We start from the raw sequence: 26,645 nt of genomic DNA, 5'->3' as shown, positions 1-26,645 counted from the left end.
AGAGCTGTGGTGGAAGTGGTTGATTCTATCAAAAAGTGGTTTTCCACTTCAGCAAAACAGTGGTTTGACTTTTTTTAGAAATTAAGCAACAAATTTGTACTGCATCCTTACTTGCTGTTTTTCTTTTTAAAAAGATTAGATTGATGTCTCTGTAAAAGTTTTCCATTTCAAACTTTATTTTAAAATGTATGCAAACTGAAATAGCCAATTCCAATAAAAATTCTCATTTGGATTTTGTCATGTTTTCTTTTAAAACCATCATTTTTTATCCACTCTGTTCAGGTTTTTAGAGACAATTCAAACTTCATAAGTCCCGAGTAACTGGTTTCTAACCATTTTAATAAAGCTGGTAAGTATCTTACACAATTACCGGGTGCTTGGGTTCATAACTAATTTTAGCATTCATAGGCAAGGTCTCTTTCTAGCTATGCGTAACATTCTTGTCAAATGGTAGCATTTTGCTCTTTCATCCATTTTAGAATAAATCTCATTTCTTACATCCTCACTGAAGCAAACCCTGAAAAGGAGAATAGATTTGCCATGTACTATATAATTCTTTCATCTGCTCTATGTTTTATCTGTTTTACCAGGCTATTTAAAAGCCTGCCATTTTAGCATCTGAGACATACGTGTTTGCGTGTGTGTGTTTGTATATAAAGATGTATTGATACGGATGTTCTCGTGTCTTATCTGTAGGATACATCACTGGCTGAGGTAAACTCATTCAGTCCTTCAATGCCAATATCCCCCTCATCCATGATAAACCAGTATAAATTTGAAGATGAACCAGAACTAAGAGATCTCTTCATTACAGTTGATGATCCTGAAAGCCACATTACAGCCATTGAAACATTTATTACATACAGAGTAGTCACAAAGGTAAGCACCTACTCACGGTTATAACGGCTTCCATTGATATCAGCAGTAGCGTTTTCACTCTTCTTGCATACCATTCTCTGGGGTATTCCTAAATTTAAATTATACTCTGGTTTTGCCATGAGTTATAGACCACTAAAACTGTATGAAACTGTGCAGTAGATGCTGAAAAAAACCCTCAGTGTAAGTCTACGCACATAGGTGCTTAGGTTTTTTATGCTGAGAAAATGGCTAATAATTCTTCAACAGCCAAGTCAGTTCTATATGAGAATAACATTTGCTATTGTGATCTTCAGCAGGAACACGAAACAGCAGAAGGACTGATTCAGTTCGAAGAGACTCTATTAGCCCAAGTATTTATGACTTTTGGATCACTTGCAGGCTAGCAGTCTTTTGTCTTGCGTAAATGTTACCTGCTACAAAGTCTTTCAATTCCATTCGTCTGTAATTACAGCATCCACTATCACATGGATATTTGTTTCCCATTTACAGTTGCGTATGATTTCTGGGGAAACTGCCACAATTCTCCAATGAAAAAGTAATATTAGGAAACAGCTAAGTGTATTTTTGGCTGTCCTGAATACAAATTATTTACTGGAAATAAGGAAGAAAGTCAGCCTTGTGAGACTAGCCAGCTCTTCTGGGATTACCAGCAAATATTCTGCAGGCTGCATTTTGAGAATTGCACTGTTAATTTATTTTACTTTGAGTTCTTCTTAAAAGATTCATTTAAAACCAAATTTTCAAATGGGAATTATTCATCCTTAAATAAGAGGAGATATCAATTCCTCATAAAATATTTAAAGAGTAGGAAGAGAGCTATCTTCGTTAGGTTGCTAGCAATAATTTTCACTTTATGCATGTTTTTGCAGACGAGAGAACATATTTTCTTCAGGCAAGTATGGAAGGGCTGGAAGGTGGATTGCTTTTGCTTTTTTATCTACTCTATCCTTTCTTATTGTATTTAATTTGAAGTGCTGGTTGTTGATGATAAAGTAATAGCATTCCTCCCACATCCCTTGAAAAATTTTTTTTCAACCCTCAAAAACGTTTAGATTACAAAAGCGTGTTTTGAGGTTTTTAGAATTTACTTGCATCGCATTATAAATCTCTGTGCAACAATGAATGCTAAAACAGCACGCATTACTTCAATGAAAACACGGGCTCTTTGTGGCTTGATTCTAGAAGATAGAGCGGTGATAAAATAAATCTCATGGTCTGACAATTTTGCAACACTGTAATAAGCATTTTTTCTAGGCATTAAAGGTTTGTTGGCAAGTTCTAACAAAGGGCTACCAAACTGGAATTGATGATGGAACGCAGAATCCATTAAGCAGCGCGGGAAGTGTTATTGCTATGATGTGCTGAAGTTTTCATGTTTCGAATGTGGGGATTGTTGACGAGTGTCAGCAGGTCCCAAGGACGTATGTCAGCTCTTTGGGGTTTTTTTCAGAATGCTAAAAAATGGACTTTCCTCACTCGTAGATTACTAATCACTTTAAAAGAAGTGCCCTAAAAGTAACGAACATAACCGTGATTGCTAAAAGGAGAATGCCACACTAAAATAATGCTTGAAATCTTTTGGAAACGTTGTGGTAGGCTAATTATTGTAAGTCACTCTGTGTGCAGTTTGGTGCTTGCTTTTCCTTTTTTTTTTTTTTTTACAATAGAACTTTGATTTCCTGCTAAAATGGGTGTGTTTTATCTCTTCAAGTAGTTGGTCATCGCACTTTAAAAAACAGCAAGCAAATAACACGGGCAAAATAGGATCATGTATGCACTCCCTTCAAGTACTCAGTTTTCTCCAAAATCTAATGCTGTTCCGTTCTTTTTTTCTGGTATTCTAACCTGGGCCTGTTTGTTCCGCCTCTGGTTTTCAGACATCTCGTGGTGAATTTGACTCCAGTGAATATGAAGTTCGAAGGCGATATCAGGATTTCCTGTGGTTGAAGAGCAAACTTGAAGAAGCGCATCCAACACTGATTATTCCTGTTCGTTTGCTAAAACTTAAGTTATTTTTATTTGTTTATAAGATGGCTCCAGTTTTATACAGAGATGTTTGAGGTCTTTCTTCGGTTTCTGAAATCTCACAAACGTTAAACCGACTTAGTTTAATTAGCTTTATACATACGTGATAATTAAAAATCCCATAAAGGTATTTCTTATGTTTGCAGTTGTGCCATTTGCAGTAATTTATGTCCTTCTTTCTTAGTTGTACTTGTATTCTTCTGCACTGAGTGCTACAAGAACCACGTTATACCACTGTTGAATGTGATAACTTTTAACAATTTGGTTTTTGCATGGTGGGTTCTACAAGGTATACCTATAGTTTTTAGTAAGTAGAAGAACTATTATAATACCCTTAATACTATGCAAATTATACAACATATTTTTTCTTTTTTCCTTAGCCATTGCCTGAAAAATTCATAATGAAAGGAATGGTGGAACGATTTAGTGATGAATTCATTGAGACTCGAAGAAAAGCTTTACATAAATTTTTGAACCGTATTGCTGATCATCCAACTTTAACTTTTAATGAAGACTTCAAAATTTTTCTTACTGCACAGGCCTGGGTAAAATGACTTTATTTTTATTTACAGTTATGTGAAACCACGTCTTGTGTTAGTAGAGTGTGTCAGGAGTCTCCTAGTTCAGTATTCAATAGTGTCCTCCCATGGCGTGTTACAGAAGTGTCAGAAGGCAGCAGGGGATTTATGGAATATTCATCCCCCGAGATAACCTTTTCTTCTGTGCTTTTGGTAATCGTGTGTGGCCGTAAATTTTGCTGTAACTTCCAAAGCAGTTTTTGTTGCTGCATTTTGGATTTTTGTGGCAAATTCACAATATTTCAACTCTGCATGCTTTTTGGTATACGTATAAGCTTCCAAGATGATATGAAAAGTAGTATTTTAAATTAATTATTGTTTTGGCATGGCACTGTCTTTTTCATCTGCTTTTTTTTAAAAGTTATACTAGTCTCATAAAAGGAAAATACAGCCTTTGAATTTCCTGTTGCATTTTTGCAAGATGAGTCCAGTTGAAAATTGGAGTTTTGTACTTGGAAAAGCCTGCCTCCGAACTTCAGCAAAGGTTGTTCCAGCAACGTATAAAAAGAGTTAAAAAAAAAAAAAGATGGATTACTTCTTCCAGCAGGAGCGTTGTTTGCTTTTTCTCAATGACTTATTTCCGCAATCATTGCCTCTGCTTTCCTGTGCAAAAGGCTAAAATGCAAACTAGCTAACTCACCCTAAGGAATGAAAGGGTAAAGGTTCTCTGCCATCTTCAATCACTCTTGTGAGAGCGTGATACACGGCATGCTTCTGTTTGCCCAGAAAGGCTTAGCTAATGCACATGACGGGTACGGTTCTGACACTGGTCTAATAATTTTAAAGTAGGATTTATACGCTAGAAAGACACACAGAGCCTTAGGTATGTAGTTTTGTTTAAAAAAAAAAAAAGCTTTAATGTATGCATTATTTTCAGAGAATTTTAAAAAGTACATGGAAGTAAACATGGCTTGTTCTGTCTATAGGAACTCTCCTCGCACAAGAAGCAGGGTCCCGGTTTGCTGAGCAGGATGGGACAGACGGTCAGAGCTGTAGCATCCTCAGTAAGAGGGGGAGTTAAAAATCGTCCTGAAATATTTACAGAAATGAACAATTACATGGAAACATTTAGTCAGAAAATAAACGTGCTAGACAAAATAGCTCATAGAATTTACAAGGAAGAAAGGGGTAAGTAGAAAATAAGCATCAGTTTTATTGATTGAAGAAATTAATATATTGGAAAAGTAAATTAGTTTTCATTGTGCCAGGCAAAATACTCTTTCCAGCAAGCAGGGGAATAGGGAGATTCGTGTTTATACTGTGCTTTTCATAATGGTCATTGTTTTGGCAGACCTTCAAGTTAGTTTGAATAACTTGTTAATAGGAAAAGTTTTAACATGTCACTGAACTACTTGGTAAGGAACTTAGAAAGAAGAAAACGTAGCAAGTATGGCTATCTTCTTACTTGTGCTTTTTGGAAAGCCGCGTGACCTTTTGTTTTGTACTTTCAATGGAATGTAAATAGTCACCATTTTCTGTGCTGTCTGGGACTGGCATAATGCTGTCTAGATTCCAGATCTCTTTTTTGGTTTCATTCTGCACCTTTTTTCTGTGTTAACCAAGTAGATTTTATTTTTTTTTAACAGCTTTACTGCTGGCCATAATTTCTGTCATGGGAAACTGTGCCTGTTAGAGTTTTCTTAAGAAGGATGACTTAATCTCAATTTTTTCCTTAAGTAACAGCAGTTTGAACACCTACTTGGAACGCTAAATTACTGACTTTCTGAGATTGACCCTGATCTCAGACTAGGCCTGTTCAGTAGAATTTCCACTGGTCAGCACTTGAGGGATTTTAATGTCTATATAATATAATTTGAAGAGCTGCACTGTGTTCTTTAATAATTGAGCCCTTGTGCTTTATTGTGCAGTACCAGATCTCAGCGTGTCCTCACTAAATTGGAGGGGTCTTATAAAAGGGAAATACACGTTGGTGAAAAGAGTTCCTTTTGATATCGTTCATTTCAGTGGAAATAGCTGGCTGAGGTCTGTAGGTTCAAGGTACCAGTGCCAAAATATTTCTTGGAAAACCTTATGAATTTTGACGTGCTCCCAAATGCTGCAGGTTATATCTTCTTTCTAGATTTTCCAAACAGCACTTGGCAGAACGCTGTCTGCCAAGAACGTGCAGGGCCACGCTGTCGGATTTTCCAAACAGCACTTGGCAGAACGCTTGTGTGCAGGGCCACGCTGTCATGGATGTGAACTGTTGATAGCTGTGACTCAGAGAACATTCCTGCTTGCAGTAGCTTAACATGGGATTCTTAATTATATCCTCCATGGAGTTTTTTTTGTCCAATTAATCTCAAAGTAAACATTACACTCTTCATGGCACATGTCTGCTTTGCATCTTTTCTTGGACGTTTCTTCATTATAAATTCAGTTGTGATGAAATTGTGTTTTCAATACATGACCAATGTGTTCACGGTACCCTCCTGTGAACATGCAGCTTCCAGGTCATACCCAGCCTTGCCCAACTTTAGTCCTGCCAAATGGCACAGTGAATTCTGGACCTTTTTCTTTCTGCTTACAGATTATCACTTGGCCTAGAGACATAAGAGACAATTAATAGGATATCCATGTATTTAGATTAATAAAAACTACTAAAGGAGATGAGATAACACCTGCAGAACTGGAGTGAACTTCAGTGTGTCTTCTGCAGCTTCTGGGACATACCAAGTTTTAATAATGGGATTCGGAGCATTACTGTAGCTGAAGAATTCAGGGCAGTAGAAGCAAGTCAGACCAACTGCTGCCCAGGGCTGCTGTGGCTCATGTCCCTCTGCATGAAGACAACGCGAAGTAATTCAGATCGTTGGGCGAACTGAATACAACCCACCAGGTCTAAGAGTGTATCTGTCCTTCTAAATGACTGGGGCATTTTTGCTGATAGGTTTCCAGGAACTACTTAATCACAATACATTCATTGATTAGTTTATTCATAAACAATGAACTGCAGTTTACTTATCTTGGTCATTTGAGCAAATGTAAACATTAGCCTCAGGCTCTTGCTTTGTTCACAGCAAATATGAGGTTGCAATTAGTATCACTTAGACATCTATTAATGAACAAAAGACTAATATATGTATATGTTCCTGTTAAGAGTATTTTAATGAAATGAAGGAATACGGCCCTGTCCACACACTCTGGTCAGCATCGGAAGAAGATATAGCAGACTCCCTAAAAGGTGTTGCCAGCTGCATCGACAAGTGTTGCAAGGCTACGGAGAAGCGAATGGCAGGGCTCTCAGAAAACCTGCTGCCGATTTTACATGAATACGTTCTCTACAGTGAAATCCTGATGGTAAGGTTTCCTTAAGGATTGCTTATGGCTGTATATAAAGTTTGGCTTAGTCCGGTGACAAACACTAGAAGAGAGTTTGCAACTGTTGAAAATGATTTTGCAGTCCCTCTATTTACTGTTGTTACTAAATGTGCACAGCATAGGATAGCTGTCCGTTAGCAGGGAATCCGGTTGGTCCCGTTTCCCTTGTTAATCGGGCAAGAGGCACCCCTTCCAGATGAGAAGAGCTTGATAGTTTTGCATGGCAGGCAGCCCGGCTAAAGAGTGTCTGGTTTTGCCATCTTCAGAGAGCTCTGCATTGTAGCAGAGAAGCGGGAACATAGAAAGGTTTGGGGAACGGCAGCTGAGAAGGACCTCCTCTGACACTGCTGAAATATGAACTCATCGAGTAACAGATTGTGGGGGGGAAAAGGAGTGGAGAGGTTTTTCCCTTTCTAGATGTTCCTAAACTACGTTTTCTTTTTCCAAACAGCAGGGAACTTCCAGCCCCTGTGCCATTATATAAGCACGTGTTAGTCTTTGCCGTAAGCTGATGCTCTCAGTTCCCTTTATGTACGTATTTTTCTTACACTTGGAGAGAGTGTAAAAAATCAGACTTCAGAATTGATAAACTCAGTGCTGATGGATATTCAACATAATTAAGTAACTGAATTCAGCATGTCATAATTCCAAATCTGCTGCTTCCAGAAAGCCAGAAAATGTGTACAAACCCCTCTTTGTCTAGGTTTTGAGCAATGCAAGCTGCAGTATCTGTTCTTGCCTCTCTGCTGGGAACCCAGCTCCTGCTGCAGTGGTTTCTGAGTAGGGGCTGAGGGTCTGTTACAGGCCATGGGTAGAGCGAGACCCAAGTTAACTCAGCCTTTGCTGGCGCTGTGCAGAGCGCTGCCAGTTTCTCAGTAAGGCTTAGCTACTGAGAGCTTAAGAATTACCGCTGCAATGACTGCCGTCTTTAAAACCAGCTTCACTGAAAGGGGGGGCCGTACAAAATGACCTGTATCTCACAGGCCTCATTATTTACACGTACGTGCAGGTAGATGGAGGTAGGTACTGCTTTGCTTAAAGGGCTGAGGAGATTACCATCCTAGCAATTGCAGGTCTTCTTCCTCTCCCCCACTTCCAAACTTATTTTTCAGAATTTCTAAGTCTGTTACCCATGAGCCATCCCAGCCTTCATGCTGTTGAAGAGATGCTGCCTGCCCATTGCCTTCTAGTCTGCAGCCTGGCTCACCCTTTCTCAGGTGTTCTCTTTTGTCCAGAGCACAGAGAGGTTCCTGTGGTCAAACCCCAGAGTGGCTACCTGGCTCTTCATGCACCCGTTACAAGTGGCTGTTGCCCGTTGCTTTTTTTTAGTGCTTGCAGTGTTCTTGATACTGTCCTGGTTTCGGCTGAGGTTAAACCGCGACAATGCAACACTTGCGATGCAGCATTAGGCTGTAATTCCTGTCCGGCGGAAGATCTTCCTCCAATAGCTCATTCCTGTTCTACAACTGTTCTTTTCCTTTCATTCGCCGTGGATTTTTATTTTTCCTACAGTTTACTTCCCTCTCGCAGCTTGGAGAAGGAACTACTAGTCAGAATGAAAATACAATAGGGGAAGTCACACAGTAGTAAAACCTGCTTTCAGAGGTGTGTTTAACCCCTCATCACAGGGACCTTTGTGCGGTGCCGCCAAGATCATGCGCAGATGTGCAGAAGACGGTGTGGGCAATACAATACAATCCTTGTATTTTCCAGTCTTGGGAGTTCAGCCTTAAACTGGGGCAAGAGATGAATTCATAGCTAAAATATTTACATCTGGACTGGCTCCTTCCTAACTGACTCACAGAACAAATCTGGGGAGTGCAGAGTACTGCTGCGCCTCAGGGTACAAATTGCAGCAATAAACTGGTTATGGGTCCACATCCAATTATTTGAGGGTTTTGTGGCAGGGTACCATTAAATATTGCACCAAAAAATTGTAAACGTATAATAATATGTTTTAAAAACAGTCCCTCTGTTTGCCATTAGAAGTCAGCACTTGTCTATGGTTGTAGCACATTAATATTAAAGTCATTGGTTTTCTCTTGTAATTTAAGGAGTATTTGTGATGAATTTGACAAATAGCCATTAAAACAGTTTTAAAAGAGGCAAAAGAAATAGTAAAAAAGAGAAAGCATTTGTAATATGAAGGAAAGCTGTTCCAGACATACTTGTTTTGCTTCTGTGCTTACAGCTAAACATTTTCTGTATTTGTCTAACCAAAAGATATTCTGAGCTATTCAAACATAGATTTATGAGCATTAGTATGTATTGCTAATCTATTACTCAGAATTGTCCAAAGTCAGGTTTACCAATTTTTCTAGCGAGTACCTGTTCAAAAAGAAACGTTGAACAATTATTTGAAAATTAACCTCCTAAATTATTCTATTGTATTTGTTAAAGTGACAAGATTCCAAAGAGAACTCAGTCAAATAAGACAGCTAGAGAAGGTAAAGCTACTTGTGCCCTGTGCTGTTTCAACATGCCCTATGCTAGAGGTGAATACTGAAAATCTCTTTAGTATATGCAGAAGAAGCAGTAAAACCAGTTGTGGCAAGGTAATGTAAAAGCAGGTTTTGAGATTTGTAATTATATATGTCCTGCTTTTGATTTTCTTTTTTTAAAAGGACTAAAGCCTTGCAACATTTCTGCGGGATAAGCACACTTGAGTGTGCTTTTACAGATAGGAAACTAAGGCAAAGAGAAATCTGTAAGGCTTCCTCAAGGTCACAGAGCAAATGAGCATCGGAAATGGAAATTTAATCTATAATACCGTTCCTGTTTTGTAGTTTAACAAGTAACGTTCCTTCCCCTTTCTAATTATTTTTTGACATTATGCTAAAAATCCAATACCTGATAAGACAGTATTAAAGGAGGAAATAATTACCTATGCTGAAAATAAGCACATATATCAATGTTAGAACATCTATCATTTTTATGATAATTTTATCTGATTTTACTGAACTATGCTTGGCACTTACAAAATAATATTGGAAGTTAAAGTCGCAATTTCAGTAATGCCTGGTATACCGTTTTTAGTCATTTATTCTACTTTATATTGTAACTTTTACTCAGAGAAGATACTTTTGTTCATGAGATGTGGCGAACTCATGTTGCTGTTTTCAAATATGAATATATAGTAAGTTTAGCTGATACTAAGTAAACTGCTGTTGCAGTTTTTCTCATACAACTAGCAATGACACTGCGTATGGCAGATTCTTGCGGCACTGATACTGGATTTACTAAGGTTCATGAAAAACACGTAAGATAAAATACAGGTATTGAAAAATAATCTTCGCTACATGATTTTAAGATTTTTTTTGAGGAAAGTACATGTTATCGTGTCAAAATTATTAAATGGCATCATTCTGTGATCTTGCTTAATTTATTAAATAGCCAAGTTGTTTGATGGTTTTCTGAATAGATGGCTAAAATTTGGTGTGGTTTACTTCTTTTTTTTTTCCTCTTCTATATTAAGGGTGTTTTGAAAAGGAGAGACCAAATTCAAGGCGAGCTCGACTCCAAAGTTGATGCTTTAGCCAATAAAAAGGCAGAAAAGGACCTGGTGAGTATGTCCAGAAAGGTGAAATCTTCCAGGCCTTATTCTAACTGCAGAAGATGATCCCCTGAAGAAAGCGTGTCCTCTGAAGCCATGCTTTCTCTATACTGGTGTCTCTATGATTCTCATAGTTATTCTGGAAAGGTTTGGTCTTTGCAGCTATGCATGTCGGGCAAAGGCAATCATGAGATAGATGCAAAACTTCAGTAGATAGGCTGCTGGAGCAAAGGACTGGTAATAGGAGGCGACCACTGTGTTTTGTTGACACAGACTGTACCGCGGCTTATTTTTAGCATTTCTGTTTACTTCCACACCGGGAATTAGAAGAAAGTAAGACTTGCTGCACTGCTCTTGTAGCTGCTGCTCCCTTGATGTAGGAGAGGGAGAGGAGGTGGTCAGAATGAGCAAAGCTGTTCATTAAACTTATTTAAAATACAAAGTGCTGGATTCTGTTCTTTCAGGTTTCTGTCTTACCTGGTTGGGCCCAGGGATATTTTTTTACTTCCAGCGTGGCGACACCATTCATACTAGTGAAGTCGGACCGTAACTGGTAGCCCATGGGCGTAGGCATGCCCAAACCCATCGGCGAGGCTCAGCGGGCCCATTAAAAGGAACTTCTGGGATGGGCATTGGCACTTTTAAAATTTTCGATTGTTTAACTCTCCAGCCTAAATAATGTCCTTTTAGCACAGTGTTAACACAAAGTGTTATACACTGTAAATAATGTATTAAAATGACTAAATAATAATCACTGTAACTTTTTAGTACATCAAAGGAGAAAGTCCTTGACATTTCAGATACTTTTTATTAGGGTTGTGGTAATTAGCTTTCATGTAAAGATGAGCTGTTTAGATAGTTTTTGGCACTTGAAATGCATATTTTTGTTTGATTTCTTGTCGCTGAGCTGAATAAATAAGAATATATTATCACTGTCTGATATCTACGATGGCTGTGGTATATTTTGTAGCAATTCGCCTCTGTGTACCGCAGTGGGACAGTAAGTAAATACCTCAGGTTTTGTTTTTTCCCGAAGTAGAAATCCTGTTTACTTATATCTTATACTGTCCTCTCATTTCCCTGCCTTCGTGTTCTCTAATCTGTTTTTGTTTCTCTACTTCCTCTGCCGCTTCTCCTGTCCTTTGTCCTTAGTTTACGCGTAAAGTTTGAAGCTGCTATAAAATGCACGGGGGACGGTAAGTTGGAGGAGCCCCCTAGGCTGGGAGTTGGGGTAGCAACGGCAGGTCCTAGTCCTCTGCTGGCGGCAGGCCACCGTATTCCCATGCCGCCTTGTGAGGGCACTGGCAGACCCGCTGCAGGCTCCTCCTGTAGCCTGCCCGTGTCCCCAGCACCCGCAGCCATGGGTGCCCCGCGTGCCGGCAGCACGCATTAGTTGCATTGCGTGTAAAAGCACGGTATATATTAAGAATGATCCTTATGGGTCCCTTCCAACTTGAGATATTCTATGATTCTATGATGCTAAGAATTTATTCTGACAGAAGGGAGTGTTACACGTCATTGCGCGAGTTATTTGTAGGCAGCTAGCTCTATCAACTTTTCAACGTTGCGTCCCTTTTAAGCAGTACTTCCCATTTGTATGGTTGGTTGGCAACCTGCTAAAAACAGTTGCATTTGCGCAGAGCGATCCAGCGATGAATTGCAATTTCCTACAGCTTGTTTAGCAGCTAGCGTTAATTGCTGTCCACCGTAGGGAAGGCAACGTTGCCTGGCAGGACATGGTCTTTTCAGAATGTATTTCTGTTATAATCTGATGGAGTCCTCAGACAAGGTGCATGCACTCTCTTTTCCTGAACTGTTACAGAAAAAAAGGAGTATTTTTCCCTTTAGCATAGTATTGATCACACCATGTTGATTTGATATTGACAATGGTTTACTCCATAATGGGATGTTCGTACTTGCTTCCAGTGAAGTTTTGAGATCAGTTTGCACAACCTCGTCTTTTTTCACTGTTTCTGTGTTTCCAAAACTGTGTTTACAGTTTTGGTAAAAGCCTTTGGACAGTGTGATTACCCAGGTGTTCAGATCTTTGCTTTATCTTTCCAACCCCTCTATTTCTTGCTTATTTCAAAAAATATTGTTTCTGAGAGCCTGATTCTCCTTGCAGTCTCACGAGAGCAGTAAAACAGATGTCTGTTAGTCTAATCTGATCATAAAATCCTGTGTTCTCTAATTGAGTGGCAGCTGTATCCTGTAGACTTTTTCTTAATTAGAAGTTGAAGACTTTTTCTATTAATGATAGTTTGGCCACAGAGAATGGTGTACTGCTATTTTTAACCATTCAAGTAACTTTTAACTGTTTTCTTAATCAGTTTTTTACTATGTTTTAATTTTCATTCTGTGTTGAAATATTTTGCTGACGCTTCTAACCAGACTGATTTCAGAATAAGTGGTGGTCACAACACGGGTACTGTTACTGGAATTGGTGTCAAACACTGAGTTTGGCTGTATTTGCACATTTCTATTCCTAAGCAGAACTCATGTAGCTTCTAATGATCTCATAGATGTCAGACTGAACTTGTCAGTGCAATCTAGTAGCCAGAAATTCTGCTGACAATGAGTGGCATGAACTCTAATCTCATTTGAAGTACATTTCCACCATAGATAAGGAATCTCAGACTGTCATTAGAGCTGATAAAAGGCTGTGAGTTCTTTAGCATTGGTCACGGCAAACATTAAATGATTTAACAAACAGGAGGTTATACAGCAGGAGAATACAAAACATCCCCAAGGTCAGTGCAGCTGAAATATAGGCTAGAATTGCAAATTAAACTTTACGAGATGTCAGGTTCATTGGCTGGGAAAAAATGTTTTCTTGAGCTGTGCTTCTGCCACCGGGCTTTTAGAAAGCTGCTTGTGGTGCTGCTTAAAAAGCCAAAACCTTGTCTCCCACTCCAAAATGTAGTCCACGAAGAAGGCAGTTGTTCAGGGTATGGAAGGTTTGAAGGCTGTGATTCTGGATGCAGGCTCTGACAGAGATATTCGGGAGGACTTTGGTGTCCTCCTGCTTATCTAGACCTTTCTTACCTCCAGAACTCTGGCTGTAAAGATGGAGTTTGTGGCTCCATTGCTCCCATGCTCCATTCCGAAGGCATACACAGCAATGCTAGTGCATCCCTCGGTGGTTTGGGAGTTTTTAACAGTTTTGGTACCGCCACTAGCGCTAACAGTAATTCTGACAAAAGGTTGGTATAATGTGCTCTGACAGAACCAGAGAAGCATTAAATGCTAACTTAAGGATTCTAGTGTTCAGGCTTGAAACTAAGTAGTAAAGAGATGAAATGATGAATCTATCACATTCTGAATATATCTTATGTTTTAGCTCCAGGCTAAAAAGGGTTAGTATAACCAAGCTGTAGGATTAATTCATGTAGCAGATAGATAGAAATTCGTGCTATTTTGCATATTGAGATAGTGTAAAATGCTGTGTCACTTACTAGGTAATTTGGCTATTGGGCCAAGTCTCTTTGGCTACAGGTCGCGCTGTTCATGTCTGGTAGCGCTCTGCCCTAGCAGTGTCTGGCTCCCACCTTCCCGTCCCGTGGTCCGGTGTCTGGTTAGCACTGCGCTGTCCTTCTCTGGGGATCGCTGACGTGAGATTTAATTTATCACGCTGGCTGCCTCAGTGAGATCAATCTAAGAAAATGGATTCAGAATCATACTTAATTTGCAGGATAAACTGTAACAATGTACACCTTGTAAATGAGGAGCACACTAGGTAGATGTTTTTGTCGAGACCAAGCCATTCTTCTTTGATTCCTGCTGTCATGGCAGCTGCAGAGGGTGGCATTTATGTTTCTTTTCAGTTGTGGCAAAGTCGATCTTAAACCTCTCTACTTGAGCTGATGAAGTGTGGCATAATGCTGTCTTTAGACCTTAAGTCCAACCCTTGCCTTGATACAACACACAGTTTCTTTTGGGCTTTAGAGGGTGATGTTTGAACCGCATATCCAGGCAGGGACGTAGAACAGAGTCTGCCTGTCCGCATCACGTTGTGACTACACCGTGGAAGAAATTCGTAGTTCCTAGAAAAGTCAAGACAAAAACAAACTGTAAAATAAATGTCTTAAAGATGTGAAGAATGAGATAAGGGGAAGCTGCTGCAGCCAGGACTTCTAAGTCGGCGAAGTTCTTTACGTGCGTAGCCTAGCTCATTCCCATATAGGGACTTTTTTCTTGCAAAAGCAGAAAATGGATTCAACTGCCTTTCCCACTCTAAATCGTCTAAAAATATTCAGTTTTCAGTATTCTGTATGCATTCATTTTTGGTATTTGAAGGAAAGGCAATTAACTTGGGACATGCCCAAGATACCGAATCCAGCTGCCTGTAATTCCTTTAAAGGTAATTTCCCCACATTTAAACTTTGGATTAACCTTTTCATATTGAATACAGTGCTGGTAGTTGAAATTACCCTTGTCCATAGTTTGATTACTGGTCTGGCTAGATAATTGAACATGGGCTTTTCAGTAAAGTAGAAATAATATTTTGCATTTTGTTCTTGAGTAATAACCAGTATTTCATTAATCTAGAAGTGTGGCAAGGAAAATCAGTGTAGAAATCAAGTCTAACTAAAAATGTTTATGCATCTGTGTATCGTGGAATGTGGAGAAAATCCATTCAGATGAAATTTTCGGTTTTACTAGCTAAGGAGTTTTTGGCCACTTTAAGAGCTGAAGGATTCTAGTATGTCAAACGGAGTTGGGATCCGTGGGTTGTGAATGAAGCGTTGGGCTCAGTTTCTGTGACCATTTCAGGCAGTGCTGCTTAGTTCATTTCTGGTGGCGGCAGCACTGCCGGCTGTTGCACTGGAACGCTGTCCTCCCTGCATGGTTCAAGCTGGAAAGCCAAGACCTTGCACCTCCTGCTCTGAATTTTGACATTTCTGCATTCTGCCAAGAGCCTAAGGATTCCTTGGAAATCCTGGAAGTTAATCCTGGAATCCTGAAGTTCATATCAATGAAAGCACCGGCTCTGCAGAGAGCACGAGGAGCTATCCAACTTTATAGGGGTGTTGTATGAGGAAAAAACAATTTGCCTGACAGCAGAATACAAGGAAGAAGAGGAAGGTGTACGGGACCTGAGTTGCAATGGAAACAATACAAGGAGGTTAACTTTTCCTGCTCGATGTCCCTCACTGGTGGTGTTTCTGCCTGACCTCCCTCCCGCTGCAGGCAGTCGCTGTGCGGTCCCAGCAGATGAATTTGCACTGTAGCTGCGGAAGACGTACCTCCTTCTGTGACTGGGTGCCAGCCAGAACCGACACAGCTGATTAGTAAATGACAATAGGCGACAAAATTATTGAGAAGACTGGAAGACTCATTAAAGAGAGGGCCTTTGTCCACTTACTCATTCCCATTAGCTGAAAAGTCACTTTGTGCATCTACAGTAACTAGAAGAAAATAACGTCTGTAGAGTAGCCCTCAAGGTTTTTGATCCTAGATCGCTGTGAAAGTTTCTTCTCTGCAGAAGTCCTCTGGTTTAATTTCTTTCTCTGCTTCTGTATTTCTCTCTCCCTCACGTGGTCACACAGAGGTTAGTTCCACAAAAAATATTGCCAGGTGACAGGCAAGAAATCAGAAAGTTTGTGCTTTTGATTCCCGCTGTCTTCTCCCCATTCTGGTTTCTCCTGAGGTTATCAAAGGTTCTGTCAGGGTTTTCTCAGTTTTTCTGGCCAAATCTAATTTGTATAGTTCATTCTGCTTCAGTAAAGCCCTCTGTATTTTCCTTTTTAGGTGCATTACTGTCAAGTGCTAGTGAAGAGGTGCCAGAGTCTGTAACTGCTCAGTCAATAAAAATATCTTCAGGAACACTTCAATTTTGGTCTAGAATTTCTGTTATCAATATTCCAGAAATTGTACCGAGTTACTCATTAAGAATAAAATTTAAATTTGTCCCTGGGGAATGATATTCTGTGCTAAGTTAAATACCAACCTTGGTTCTGCAGTTCTGTTTGCCTGCACTACAATCACTTGGTTTCAATCACTTTTGAAATGATGACTTGACTAATACTTTTTAACGTTTACAATTCACGTTTAGTTCTCAGAAGAGATTGGGAAACTTGAAGACAAAGTCGAATGTGCCAATAACGCTCTGAAAGCGGATTGGGACAGGTGGAAGCAAAACATGCAGTGTGATATGAGATCAACGTTCACTAATGTGGCTGAGAATAATCTCCGTTATTATGAAGAGGTAAAACACTTTCTCACAGCAATGTTATTTTTTCATTGATTATTTCAGTGGGGAAGTCCATGGGTTGTCTGTAAAGAGGAACTTTTGCATTTTAGTTCAAACCTGTGTTAACTTCAGAATCGGTTTTTGCGGGAAGAGGGAGGCAGTTATCCTTAATTTGACACGTTTCAAGCAAAACGTATTTTATTTGTGCCCAAGTGGTTGATCCCGAGTTCATCATCGACAGAGGGCACTCTTGTTTTACTAACCACAACAATTTGGAACACATTTTTCAGTTCAATGTCAGCTGCTATATTTCAGTTTGGAAACCTTTTGCTGTAACTGCATGAAGAAGCCCTCTGGAAAGCTCAAACTTGCGTAAATGATCTTGTATGAGGGAAACGTTTAAATGTGATTCCATTTCAGACAGCACATTCAGGAAGCCCTCGTTGTTATTTCTCTAAGGAATTGTCTTTCGTGAAATAATCAGACTTTACAAGGATAAAGAACAACAATACAATTTTGAGAAGTCAATAGGAAAAGCTTATTGCAATTATTAAAAAAATACAAATGCGGCAAGTGTATACAATCAATAAATTGAATCCTTTTAGAATTGAAACTTACTACTTCAGAAAGAAAGTGGTTGAAATTAGATTTTTATTTTCAACTCAAATGCCACGGCTAATATTCTTGGTAAGAATTCCCTTTTACAAGAATATATACTAAGAAAGAGAACTTGAAAACATATAACAAAATATATGAAGCATTCTGTGAAGTTTCTTCATGGGGAACATGTCGTTGATTGAAATGCGCATTTTGACAATATCCCAGATGTCTTGAATTTTTTTAAAGAATTTCTCCTTATTTTGGGGAAAAAATTGCAATACACTAAGCCATCTATTAAACATAAATTAGTAATTTTTACAGATACACGTTGACATCTGTAACTTCCCATCCTGTATTTTGAACTCTTTATGGATTGCCCGTTAGCCAATGACAGTGTCCTGATTTTACAAATCATTTTGTTAAAACATAATTGAAAAGACAGAGCTCTTGATCATCAAGTCTAATTAATTAACATACAGTCTGTGAGATGCACGGACATTAACAATCTGTTGTTACATATTAAGATCAAAATATTTTCTGAAATCAGGCAGCAAGCTTTTGGCATCCTCTCACATTTTCTTCAGTTATTGATGATCTCTGACTTCTATATTAGCAATACATATGTTAAAACGATGCTAAATATATTGGAATATTTTGTTAACGAATGATTAGCTAAATTAAAACACAAAAATAATTCTTTGGTTCTCTTTCCTGTCTAGAAATGCTTTTTGCTGAATTAGAATTTTAATTCAGAACGCCAAAGCTCATACTGCACACGAAATTACTATCATTAAGTCACAAACTGCAGAAAATGGTTCAACTATCGCTGCAACTGCCAGTGGTTCTTCTTAAATAGCCTCTGAAATAGTGGACAAATTGGTTTATACTGAGACATTATTCTTTGTTGGTGCTTTTCTTGAATATTGAAATCTGCATAAAATGTTTTTGCTGTTATTTCTCGGTAGATCTAGATTTTAGAAAAAAATACCTTATCTTACTGCAGAAGTTGCAGTAACAGAAAACATTGTGCTAACTGTATCACTCCTTGTTTGCAAAGTGAGGACGTAGCAATTTTTTTCTGTTTTATCAGAAAATCGTTATCTTAATCCTGACGTTCACGAGAACTCGATAAAATTAATATTAGATTGGGAGTTTTGATCTAAAATATGCATGTTTATTTGAGACCTGTGGTTAATGCTGACGGTTAATTATCAGAGAAGTGATTCCTGTCAGAGGCCCTTATATTACAAACTACAGGTGCGTAGTGCACTCCTGAAAACAGCAGAAGAAGAAGGCCTAGCATCTGCTTTCGCTCTGTGGAAGTGAACTTCGGGAAGGGCATCTCAGAAACCTGAGAATCAGAATATGATTTTTATGCTTTCAGTAGAGAACAAAATCCTACCCTAAAGATAATAGTTTGAGCCTTACTCATTAAACTCGTGCACACACACAGTGCCTGCTACCGCGTTTTTCACTTGTTCAGTCTTTACTTGAATCATTAATGTTCTCTCACATGTCCAAAGTTAAATTATTCGTTCATGCTTTTGATGCACCATTTGCTGCTTACTAAGCCTTTTCTTCTTGTAGTATCCCTCATCTTATTTCTTGCCTTTTTTCCCCCCAGAGCATGTTCTGTGCATGCTCCCAGGCACCATGGATGCCATGGACATGGTTCAGTTGCCCAGCTCTTCTGTCCATCTCCTGTGAGGAATCATCTCCTGCTTTCTAATTCAGTCACTACCTGCTTCTCCTCCTTTCCACAGCTTCCCCCCCCCCAGTTCAACTCCTATTCTTGCCTCTCCATGAGCGGTGTCCCATTCCCTTCTCTACAGCAGCGTTTCACTGCGCTCCTCATTATTCCCCAGTCTTGCCGACTTCATTTCCCAGGCGCACAACCTAACCAGGAGTCATTCCTGTTAGTGGCCATTCTCTGCATCCCTTCTATTTCTGAGAACCACAGAGTAACCAGAGACAGACTTCTCATGCTTTCTGGTGGCTTTTGCAGTAGAGAATCCAGTCCTTCAGGACTGTATAAAACTAAAGGCAGTGAGATCAAGTACAACGTAGCCATGTGTCAAAGTACACTAGAATTTCCAAAATGTTATTTCCTCTTTGTCACAATATGGGGAAAGAGTCTGACCTTCCATTTGTTTGGATTTTTCCTTAATTGTAGTTGCCTAAACATTCTGCTGTCAGCTTGTCAAGCATCACTTAGCTAGCATAAAAGAGTATGTCTCCCTTAAGCTGAATTAAAGTTCACGTTACATGAAGTGCTACTTTAAAGTGTTACCTGTAATTATATTTCTCCGGATTTACTAATTCAAAACAAGTAGAGGTATTTCTGTGGCCTTCCAGCTTATTGACTATCTACATTTAATATAATTGAATAAGAAGTGTGCCTTTGTTTCTACAGCTGTGGAATCGCCAATCTCTTTGTGTCTCTCAATGCTGTGGTAACAAAGACACTAATTAAAGCCCAGTGATGCAAATTTACAGGATGCTGCTATGCAGACCTGTGAGAATGAAGGCTTTCCTGTGATAATGTACAAGCTATGTTATAATACGTTTAAATATAACATCATTTGGTAGCCAAGAATTACCATGGCTGAGCAATCATTTGGTATTCCTGTAGCTGGTCTCAAGAGTTCATAGAGTTGTCGACTTCCTTTACTTTGCTTCTGGAAAAGAGCTGAATACGTGCTTAAGTCTCTCTGTATTCCACAAGGGCTTAAAGCCAATAACATAATGTATTAATAACGACTGCGAGTGCATTGCTATTCTGAAACAATATGAAAAGGTTTTAATTTTTAAAAATTCAGAACTTTACTCCTATTTCTGAAGTAGATACAGCATCGATTCGTTTGCCTTACAGAGAAAAGTTCTTGAATGAAGTATGTGTTAACACCGTACTATTTATTTGATTCCTTTTCCCCATGCCTTAGGTGTGACACTGTGGTCTGAAATAGCACACCTTAGTCCAGAAGAGGTATCTGCCAAACAGGTGAAATCACAAACTGTCCACAGGGTGGAGCTTACAGCTGAGGAAGCTGATTGTCACCAGGAGTATTGTCATTAAGTTAGGTATAGACATCCTGCAGACCCCTAAAGATGCAGCATTACTAAAACCAAAACAAGACACAAAGTTAGTGGTGGTGGTGGTGGTATTGTTATTTAGCCAGCATGTCTGACGTGTTCCTGGTACAAATTAGCAAAACCAAACCAGGCAATGTTGAACTCTGCCTTCAAAGAGCAATTGAACATTTACTAAGTTTTTCCCTTTTGTTTTTCTCATGTGTTTACTATAGTCTCTAGGATATTTACAGCATCAAAGCAAAAGGAACGCTTCAGTTTTTCTCAGCAAAGAACTTTCTTAACCTATTCTGTTCAGAAAAAACACTGGAATAAGTGGCTAGATTTTGCAGCCCGATCCAAAGACTAGTTAGACATTATAAATCCAGCAAATACAGCAGAGTTTGGTTTTCCACTGCTCATGAAGCACTCTAGTAAATGCAGGAAGACTGGGGTTTTTTTCATGATGTAGGATGATATTGAATTAGTTTTGGCATTGAAATAACATTTTTTTCTTGTGCATGGATGAGCATGTTTTAAAGCGTAGCCTCTCATTTTATTTTTCTCATGTCAAACTAATCCCGTTAAACCTTTGCAGCTTAATCAGATAAAAAGCTAAAGTTATCTTTGATATAGTGAGATTCTTGTTGGTATTGACACAGCTTACTCTTATCCAAAAATATAAATAATTTCCTGATTTTCTTAACTATTTCAAGCGTAATTTAGTTTACTTCTGTGACCTACGTTGTTGTACAGGCATAAATCGATCCAAAAGATTCATTAGGGCAAAACAATACTCCTTCCCCATTACAGCAGCTTCCCTCTAGCTCCAAAGCCCTTATGTACCTCTCTCTCTAGTGTAAGCTGTAGAAAAATAGATGAGATTTGTTGTTTGCCCTGGAGGCCTCTGTAGTGATGCATTTAGCTAGTCATTTGGTTGCGTAGCAAAAAGTTAGGTGCTCGTGCATGTTGATCACGTCCTGCCTTAGCAAAGCCTGGGAATTTAGCTAACAAACTCCATCTGATTTTCAAAAGCACCCACATGGCTGAGCCAGTTTGTCCCTGTGCACGTCATTTCAAAGCCAGGATCCATCTTTGAACCCTCATTCACTTCAACCGTAAAAATGTCTTTTAAATACTTTTCGGAAGACATTTTTGTATAGTGGGAATCACGATTTCTACTCACTCTAGTTTTTGTTTCCTTGCACCCAGAAACTACGAAAGTATTTTTTTCCTCTCTCTCTCAGACACGCACAAGACTTCATTTGCAGATCCTACTCCAGAAAATGCCATCATAAGTGATATTTTTAAGGTATCAACCATGGAAAACAGGGAACTGGCACAGAAACACACATGGCATGTGACACACTGCTGCTGTTATCATCCCTGCTACACGTTCTATTTTTATATCTCCTTTTTAGTTCGATATGCAGTTGTACTATAGGAAAACCTTTTTTGCTGTTTTTTTCTAAGAATGATATTGCAGGATAGATGTGTGACCTGCAGCAGTAATCAGAATATTTTAGGTAAAGTAACCTTATTTAAGGTCTTGCTATCTCATTTTGTGTATTTAGGCTTTTTTATGTCTTCCGCCAGGCTTTTACAAGTAATTGGATTATGAATTTCAATCCTATGCATGCACATTTAATTTCCTGGGTTTGGTTTTTCTTTTTTTTCCCCTTTCAGTCTCCTTTGTGAAAGCTGGCTGATCCTCTGTTAGATCTCCGTTCTCAACCTCCCAGGAGAATGAAGTAAAATCATTCTGTAATAATGTTGAAGTATACATCACTAACGAAATGTCGTCTATGCAGTTCATGCTTCACAATACAAAAAGCCTGAGCCTAAGGCAGAGAGACCTAGTTTTGTTTTGGTATGGTTAATTATAAAACTTGTCGGCTGTAGCGGCACTGTGATGTCTGACAGTGGAATGAGCCACCATTGCTCTTGCATTTTGGAAAATGTGTTTCGGTTATATAAAGGAGGATAAATTAAAACCTGAATAACTTGTGTAACTGAAAAAAATGCTTTGCATTCTTGTCTGGAAAGACTTCAGTAGATTGTATCTATCTGGTTAAGCAACATACTGTGATTGCATTTTAACACGTGCAGTTTGGCTCAGTGTTGCAAAGATAACAGAAAGCCATTTTTACATTCCAGCCAGTGCTGATACACATATTTTAATTCACATTACTGAAATTACAGAATGACAAAGCATGGAGTTACATGGTATAAATTAAACCGTGATGCAGAAGAAAACCATCAGTCATTGTCAACAAAAGACTCTTCAAGAAACAGTCATCATTTCTTGTCCCACACCTAGAAAAAGCCTAGGAAAACAGATGTGCCTTGCAGCTTTCTAGGATGGTAATCCAGGCTGGGCTCTAGCAGACAGGTATCTGAGTCCGAGCGCCACAGTGAAGACACATTGCTAGCAGCTGCCTCACTGGCGTTTTAAAACCAAGATGCCACCTTCCAGCTCAAGCATCTCGGATAGACTCAGCTGCCAGTGTCACGTGACGTAGGGGAGAATCTAATGATCGGAGCTTAAAGGCTTTATACAAAAGGTCAAAAAGACCTTTTAAGTCAGAAATCAGTTTGCAATTCACTGTTCATGCTAGCGCTATTTGCACCGTTTCTCCCCGATTTTATATTTAGCATTTCAAAATAACATTTCTCCACAAAGTCAATGAAGAAAGCAGATTTCCACATGAATCTTATCCTGTTATTCCTCTCTTTTCACAGGAATTCAAACCTTAGATGTGCTCTGAACAGCAGCATGATGTTGTTGTGTGCAAAAGCAGCAGAAGTTAGTTGGGGATTTTGTCAGCAAGATCAGAAAAGAAAGACTGGGGGAGTAGATTCATGGTTTCCATAGTCTAGGGGACAATATACGAATAACAGGAACAGTCTCTTAACATGCCTGAAAACGACCAAAAACCTATGCAGACATAAGCTCCCGCATACTTTTTTCTTTGTGATCTCTTAGGTCAGTCGGCTGTTTTAACCTCTCCCATTTTCTTGCAGACCCGCGTCTTCTACTTTTTTATGTCTTCAGAGACATAATCGCTGCTGACTTTTGTTTGTTTTTTCTTGTTTCTTTTGTCACCCATAATTTTACGGGTATCCCTGGTTCTGCGTCCTTGTGCCATCATGGATTCCCCCAACTCCGGTCACCCTGTGTGTCTTCTTCATTTTGCTCTTTGAGCTTATACTTCAACATTATTCATGACTATCAGATCCTCCCACTCGTCCGCTTGCACACAGATATGCAGTAATACCAGGACCTAGGCTCTTTAATGTAATATGATTAAATCTGCACATTTAATGGCAGAGTTTTGAAGTCATTCACTAGAAACGTCTAATAAGACAGCGTTAGGTGGCTGTAAGTTCAAGCAGCATGAACGCTAGCGTGTATTTTCCATGTCTCCTAAGCAATGACAGACGGATGCTAGATGCTTCATTGTAGCTGGGCATAGCAAATTGCTGTGGCTTGAATAGCTTATGGCAAGTTTTCACTTAGGAAACGATGCTGTTTTCAGGGTACTGATTTAATTCAAAGTCCAGATAAATGGAGCATGCTGTCCAGGTTTTAATGTAAAAGCAGATATTTCCTGAGAAATTTCAGAAGACTTATTTATAATGAATACTTCAGATTCTTCATGAAAAAAACTGTACTAAGTAAGCTGTGTTGTCAAGAGCAATAGGAATGAGTGTATAAGTCGAAATTTTATTAGAACGTTTCCATTTTAAGGTGGTTTTTTTTATTAGAACGTTTCCATTTTAAGGTGGGGGGTTTTTTTTCAGTCGCATCAAAACAATAAAATTATTGCATGACTTTGCCTGCCCTGTTCTAATGACAGACTTGAAATAGTAGAAACCTGGTACTTCGGGTAACAAGCATCAGCACACCACGGGTTACCTAGTGAGAGCCTTGCCATGACTCTCAACACTAATCTATGATTTACAATGGTTTGCCAAGCTGCCAACACTCATTTAAGCCAAATTGAACCAAAGTAATTTAGGGATTTTTTTTTTTTTTTTGTCTCCATTTTACTGCCTACAGTCCTGGTGCTTCAAATTAAAAAATTAGTTTGTACGATTATAAATACATTTTTCCATGAGGAGAGAAATGCCACTTTTTGTAAGGATGACAATTTCCCCACCTCCCCACCGCCTGCCTTTCTGGTCCCATTTCTTTCCCATTACTCAGGGGAAAAATGAATTCTGTGTGTGTTTAGAAAAAAACTGATTTAATTTAACTTGGAAAGAAAATTAGGTATACAATAGGAATCCACAGAGATTACAAGGGAACCGTGCCTGACAGCGCGCTATTTGGAAGGGATCTTTGCCGGTAACTAAAGGGAGAGATTAAAGAAGAGCATAATTAATGTTAGCATCTTCCATGCTAACACATACAATTACGATGCTCACACTGTGCGCTTGTCATTATGTAAAAGTGACCTTTACAGCTCGCTCAGCATGTTGGCTAACATTTTGCATATCACTGAGCTGCCTAGGAAACCATATTTTGCTCTTACCATAGTCCCACAAAAGCAGCTTGTGACAATGCGTATGTATTCTGCTTTTTTTTTTTTTTCCCTTCTTTTTCTCCTTGGCTACCAGTTTTACAGAAATCTGTCTGCTATATTCATATGTATCTGTGGTTTTTTTTAAAGTGCCTTGCTACATGGGAGTCCTTCCTAGCATCTCAAACAGTGGATCTTCACGTGGAAGAAGATTCTGAAGACAGGCCTTGAGTAATATCTCTGCTCGATCTCTGCCTTTTCTCTGCAGTTTCTCCCAACCAAAGAAGTGCTTTATACAAGATCAGATACATTATTAAATTTAACTGTTAATAATCAGTGAAATGCAGGAAACCAGCTTATTGAAAACTCAGGTATTCTAGTCCTGAAATATGTTTTGGAACATGCTATAAATTGCTTTATATTGCTTAGCTGTGATTTTACATATTTTTATGCAAGTGTTTGCATACAATTGTTTTCATAAATATTGCATAATTTGGATATAAAGTATTTTAAATATGTACAAATAGCTCCATTTTAATAAAAAGTTTAATAAGGAAAGCTTGTCTTCATTCTGTATCCTAGTCTTTGAGAAGTATTTTGGTGTTTTAGCATGCTTGTTATATTCTCTTTGTTGAGTAATTTCCTGTACTTGTAAAATTACCTACCGTAGTCTTTGGGGAGCTCTTTAGGATTATTTTAATGGATTGTGCTAGTCACCCGATGGCAACGTGGTACGGAAAGATGCCGAACATGTTCTGCGAGATTAGTGCTGCTTTAAAGTACTGTTAATTCAGTTTTCAGTTTGCAGTATTTACATGTCTATTAAACATCTTCAATTCGGCATTTTTTAAAGGATGAAGAAAAAACTGACAGTTCATGAAACAGACTGTTTCTACAGTGGTACAACGGTAGTCGCAGCACTGGTCCTGCCAACACGAGAGCCTCCATTTGGAGTTTGCAGGATCAACCCTGTTACTCGCATGGCTGATCCTCCTGTAATCCTTAACTTCCTCCCTCTTTGGATAGCCAGCGTGGAAGGGAAAGGACAAGAGCGTTTTGCATTAAAATTATTAGCTCGTTCACTCATGCAACATACATTAAAGTGTTCCAGTCATTGAATTATTCCACCCAAAGGGCTGTCGGTCTAGCACTTGTAATTCCTGCAGTTGTTCTCCCTGGTGGTGAAGGTCCGAGCAAGCCTAAGTCTGAATATGGAAAGAATGAGGTGCAGGAACTGGAGACAGCCGAACCGCAGTTCCGGCCTCGCAGAACGGCAGGGCTTCAGCCTCACCTTCACCTTTTGCGGTGGTAATTTGTGAGCTTGCTCTTGTCAGTCACCTAATGGCTGCGGGGGAGTTTCTGAGCACGGGGCTGCACTTGGGTGGCTGTGGACCTGTCCAAGCTGGACGAGTCATTTTGTGGCTTTGACCTTAAGAAATTTAGGTTGCAAGTGAGACCTGGAATACCAGCACGGCCTTTTCAGCAATGCGAGGAAGACTGCTCTCAAGCTGCCCCCAGGAAGTATTAACGAAAGCTCAGCAGGTTGGGGTTTATTCAGCTGTAAAATAGCAGTTAAGATGCTTCTGAAATACTGCGGGAAGCATGCCTCTCTCCCACCTTGGACAATTGACAGACGAGAGGCGAGTCCGTGTCGGGAGGAAGGCGGTGCGGTGCCGAAGGGCTGCGCCGCGCAGCGTCCTCTCCAGCAGTGCTGGCAGCGGGCGCTCGCAGGAGGCAGGGAAGAACAACACGGCTGGTCTACGCTCTTTTCCCATTGTATCCTTCCCACTGATTATTTTTTTTTTTAACATCAGAGCTTCTATCAATGCGCTTAATAGCCCTTAATGCCTTTCCCTGTGCTTTATTTTCTTTTTTTCCATCTAAATTTTTAGTATTTACCG

The 26,645-nt window shown here is 39.3% G+C and overlaps 2 protein-coding genes across 3 annotated transcripts in view; one reads left to right on the top strand and one right to left on the bottom strand.

Moving 5' to 3' along the window:
• The first annotated feature begins 687 nt into the window (after positions 1 to 687).
• Positions 688 to 25,943, top strand: SNX7 (sorting nexin 7). 2 transcript variants are annotated; one of them, XM_009290451.2, is made up of 8 exons: positions 688 to 879; positions 2,757 to 2,867; positions 3,285 to 3,449; positions 4,409 to 4,610; positions 6,583 to 6,782; positions 10,279 to 10,365; positions 16,412 to 16,564; positions 24,895 to 25,297. In XM_009290451.2, the coding sequence occupies exons 1-8, from the start codon at positions 736 to 738 to the stop codon at positions 24,973 to 24,975; spliced, it is 1,143 nt and encodes a 380-aa protein (XP_009288726.1). In that variant the 5' UTR covers positions 688 to 735; the 3' UTR covers positions 24,976 to 25,297. The 2 variants fall into 2 exon arrangements, with proteins under 2 accessions (XP_009288726.1, XP_019330453.1); XM_019474908.1 differs by lacking the exon at positions 10,279 to 10,365 and having other exon boundaries at positions 701 to 879; positions 24,895 to 25,943.
• PLPPR5 (phospholipid phosphatase related 5) overlaps positions 4,425 to 26,645 on the bottom strand; it is an 82,835-nt gene continuing 60,614 nt past the window's right edge. The window contains exons 5-6 of the transcript XR_658141.2: positions 13,812 to 14,399; positions 4,425 to 4,511 (exon numbers count right to left, since the gene is read on the bottom strand). The gene's annotated coding sequence lies outside the window, so the exon portion shown is untranslated. The remainder of the gene's footprint in view (positions 4,512 to 13,811; positions 14,400 to 26,645) is intronic.

This window comes from Aptenodytes forsteri, unplaced genomic scaffold (assembly GCF_000699145.1).
Source record: "Aptenodytes forsteri isolate BGI_AS27 unplaced genomic scaffold, ASM69914v1 Scaffold237, whole genome shotgun sequence".
Lineage (NCBI taxonomy): Eukaryota > Metazoa > Chordata > Aves > Sphenisciformes > Spheniscidae > Aptenodytes > Aptenodytes forsteri.
This window is presented reverse-complemented; position numbering and strand designations above follow the sequence as displayed.

Coding starts and splice junctions, on each gene's coding strand:
- SNX7 (XM_009290451.2), top strand. CDS start 736: ATGCCAATATCCCCCTCATCCATGATAAACCAGTATAAATTTGAAGAT. Junction 2,868..3,284: donor ATCCAACACTGATTATTCCT/GTTCGTTTGCTA, acceptor TTTTTTCCTTAG/CCATTGCCTGAAAAATTCAT. Junction 4,611..6,582: donor AATTTACAAGGAAGAAAGGG/GTAAGTAGAAAA, acceptor GTTCCTGTTAAG/AGTATTTTAATGAAATGAAG.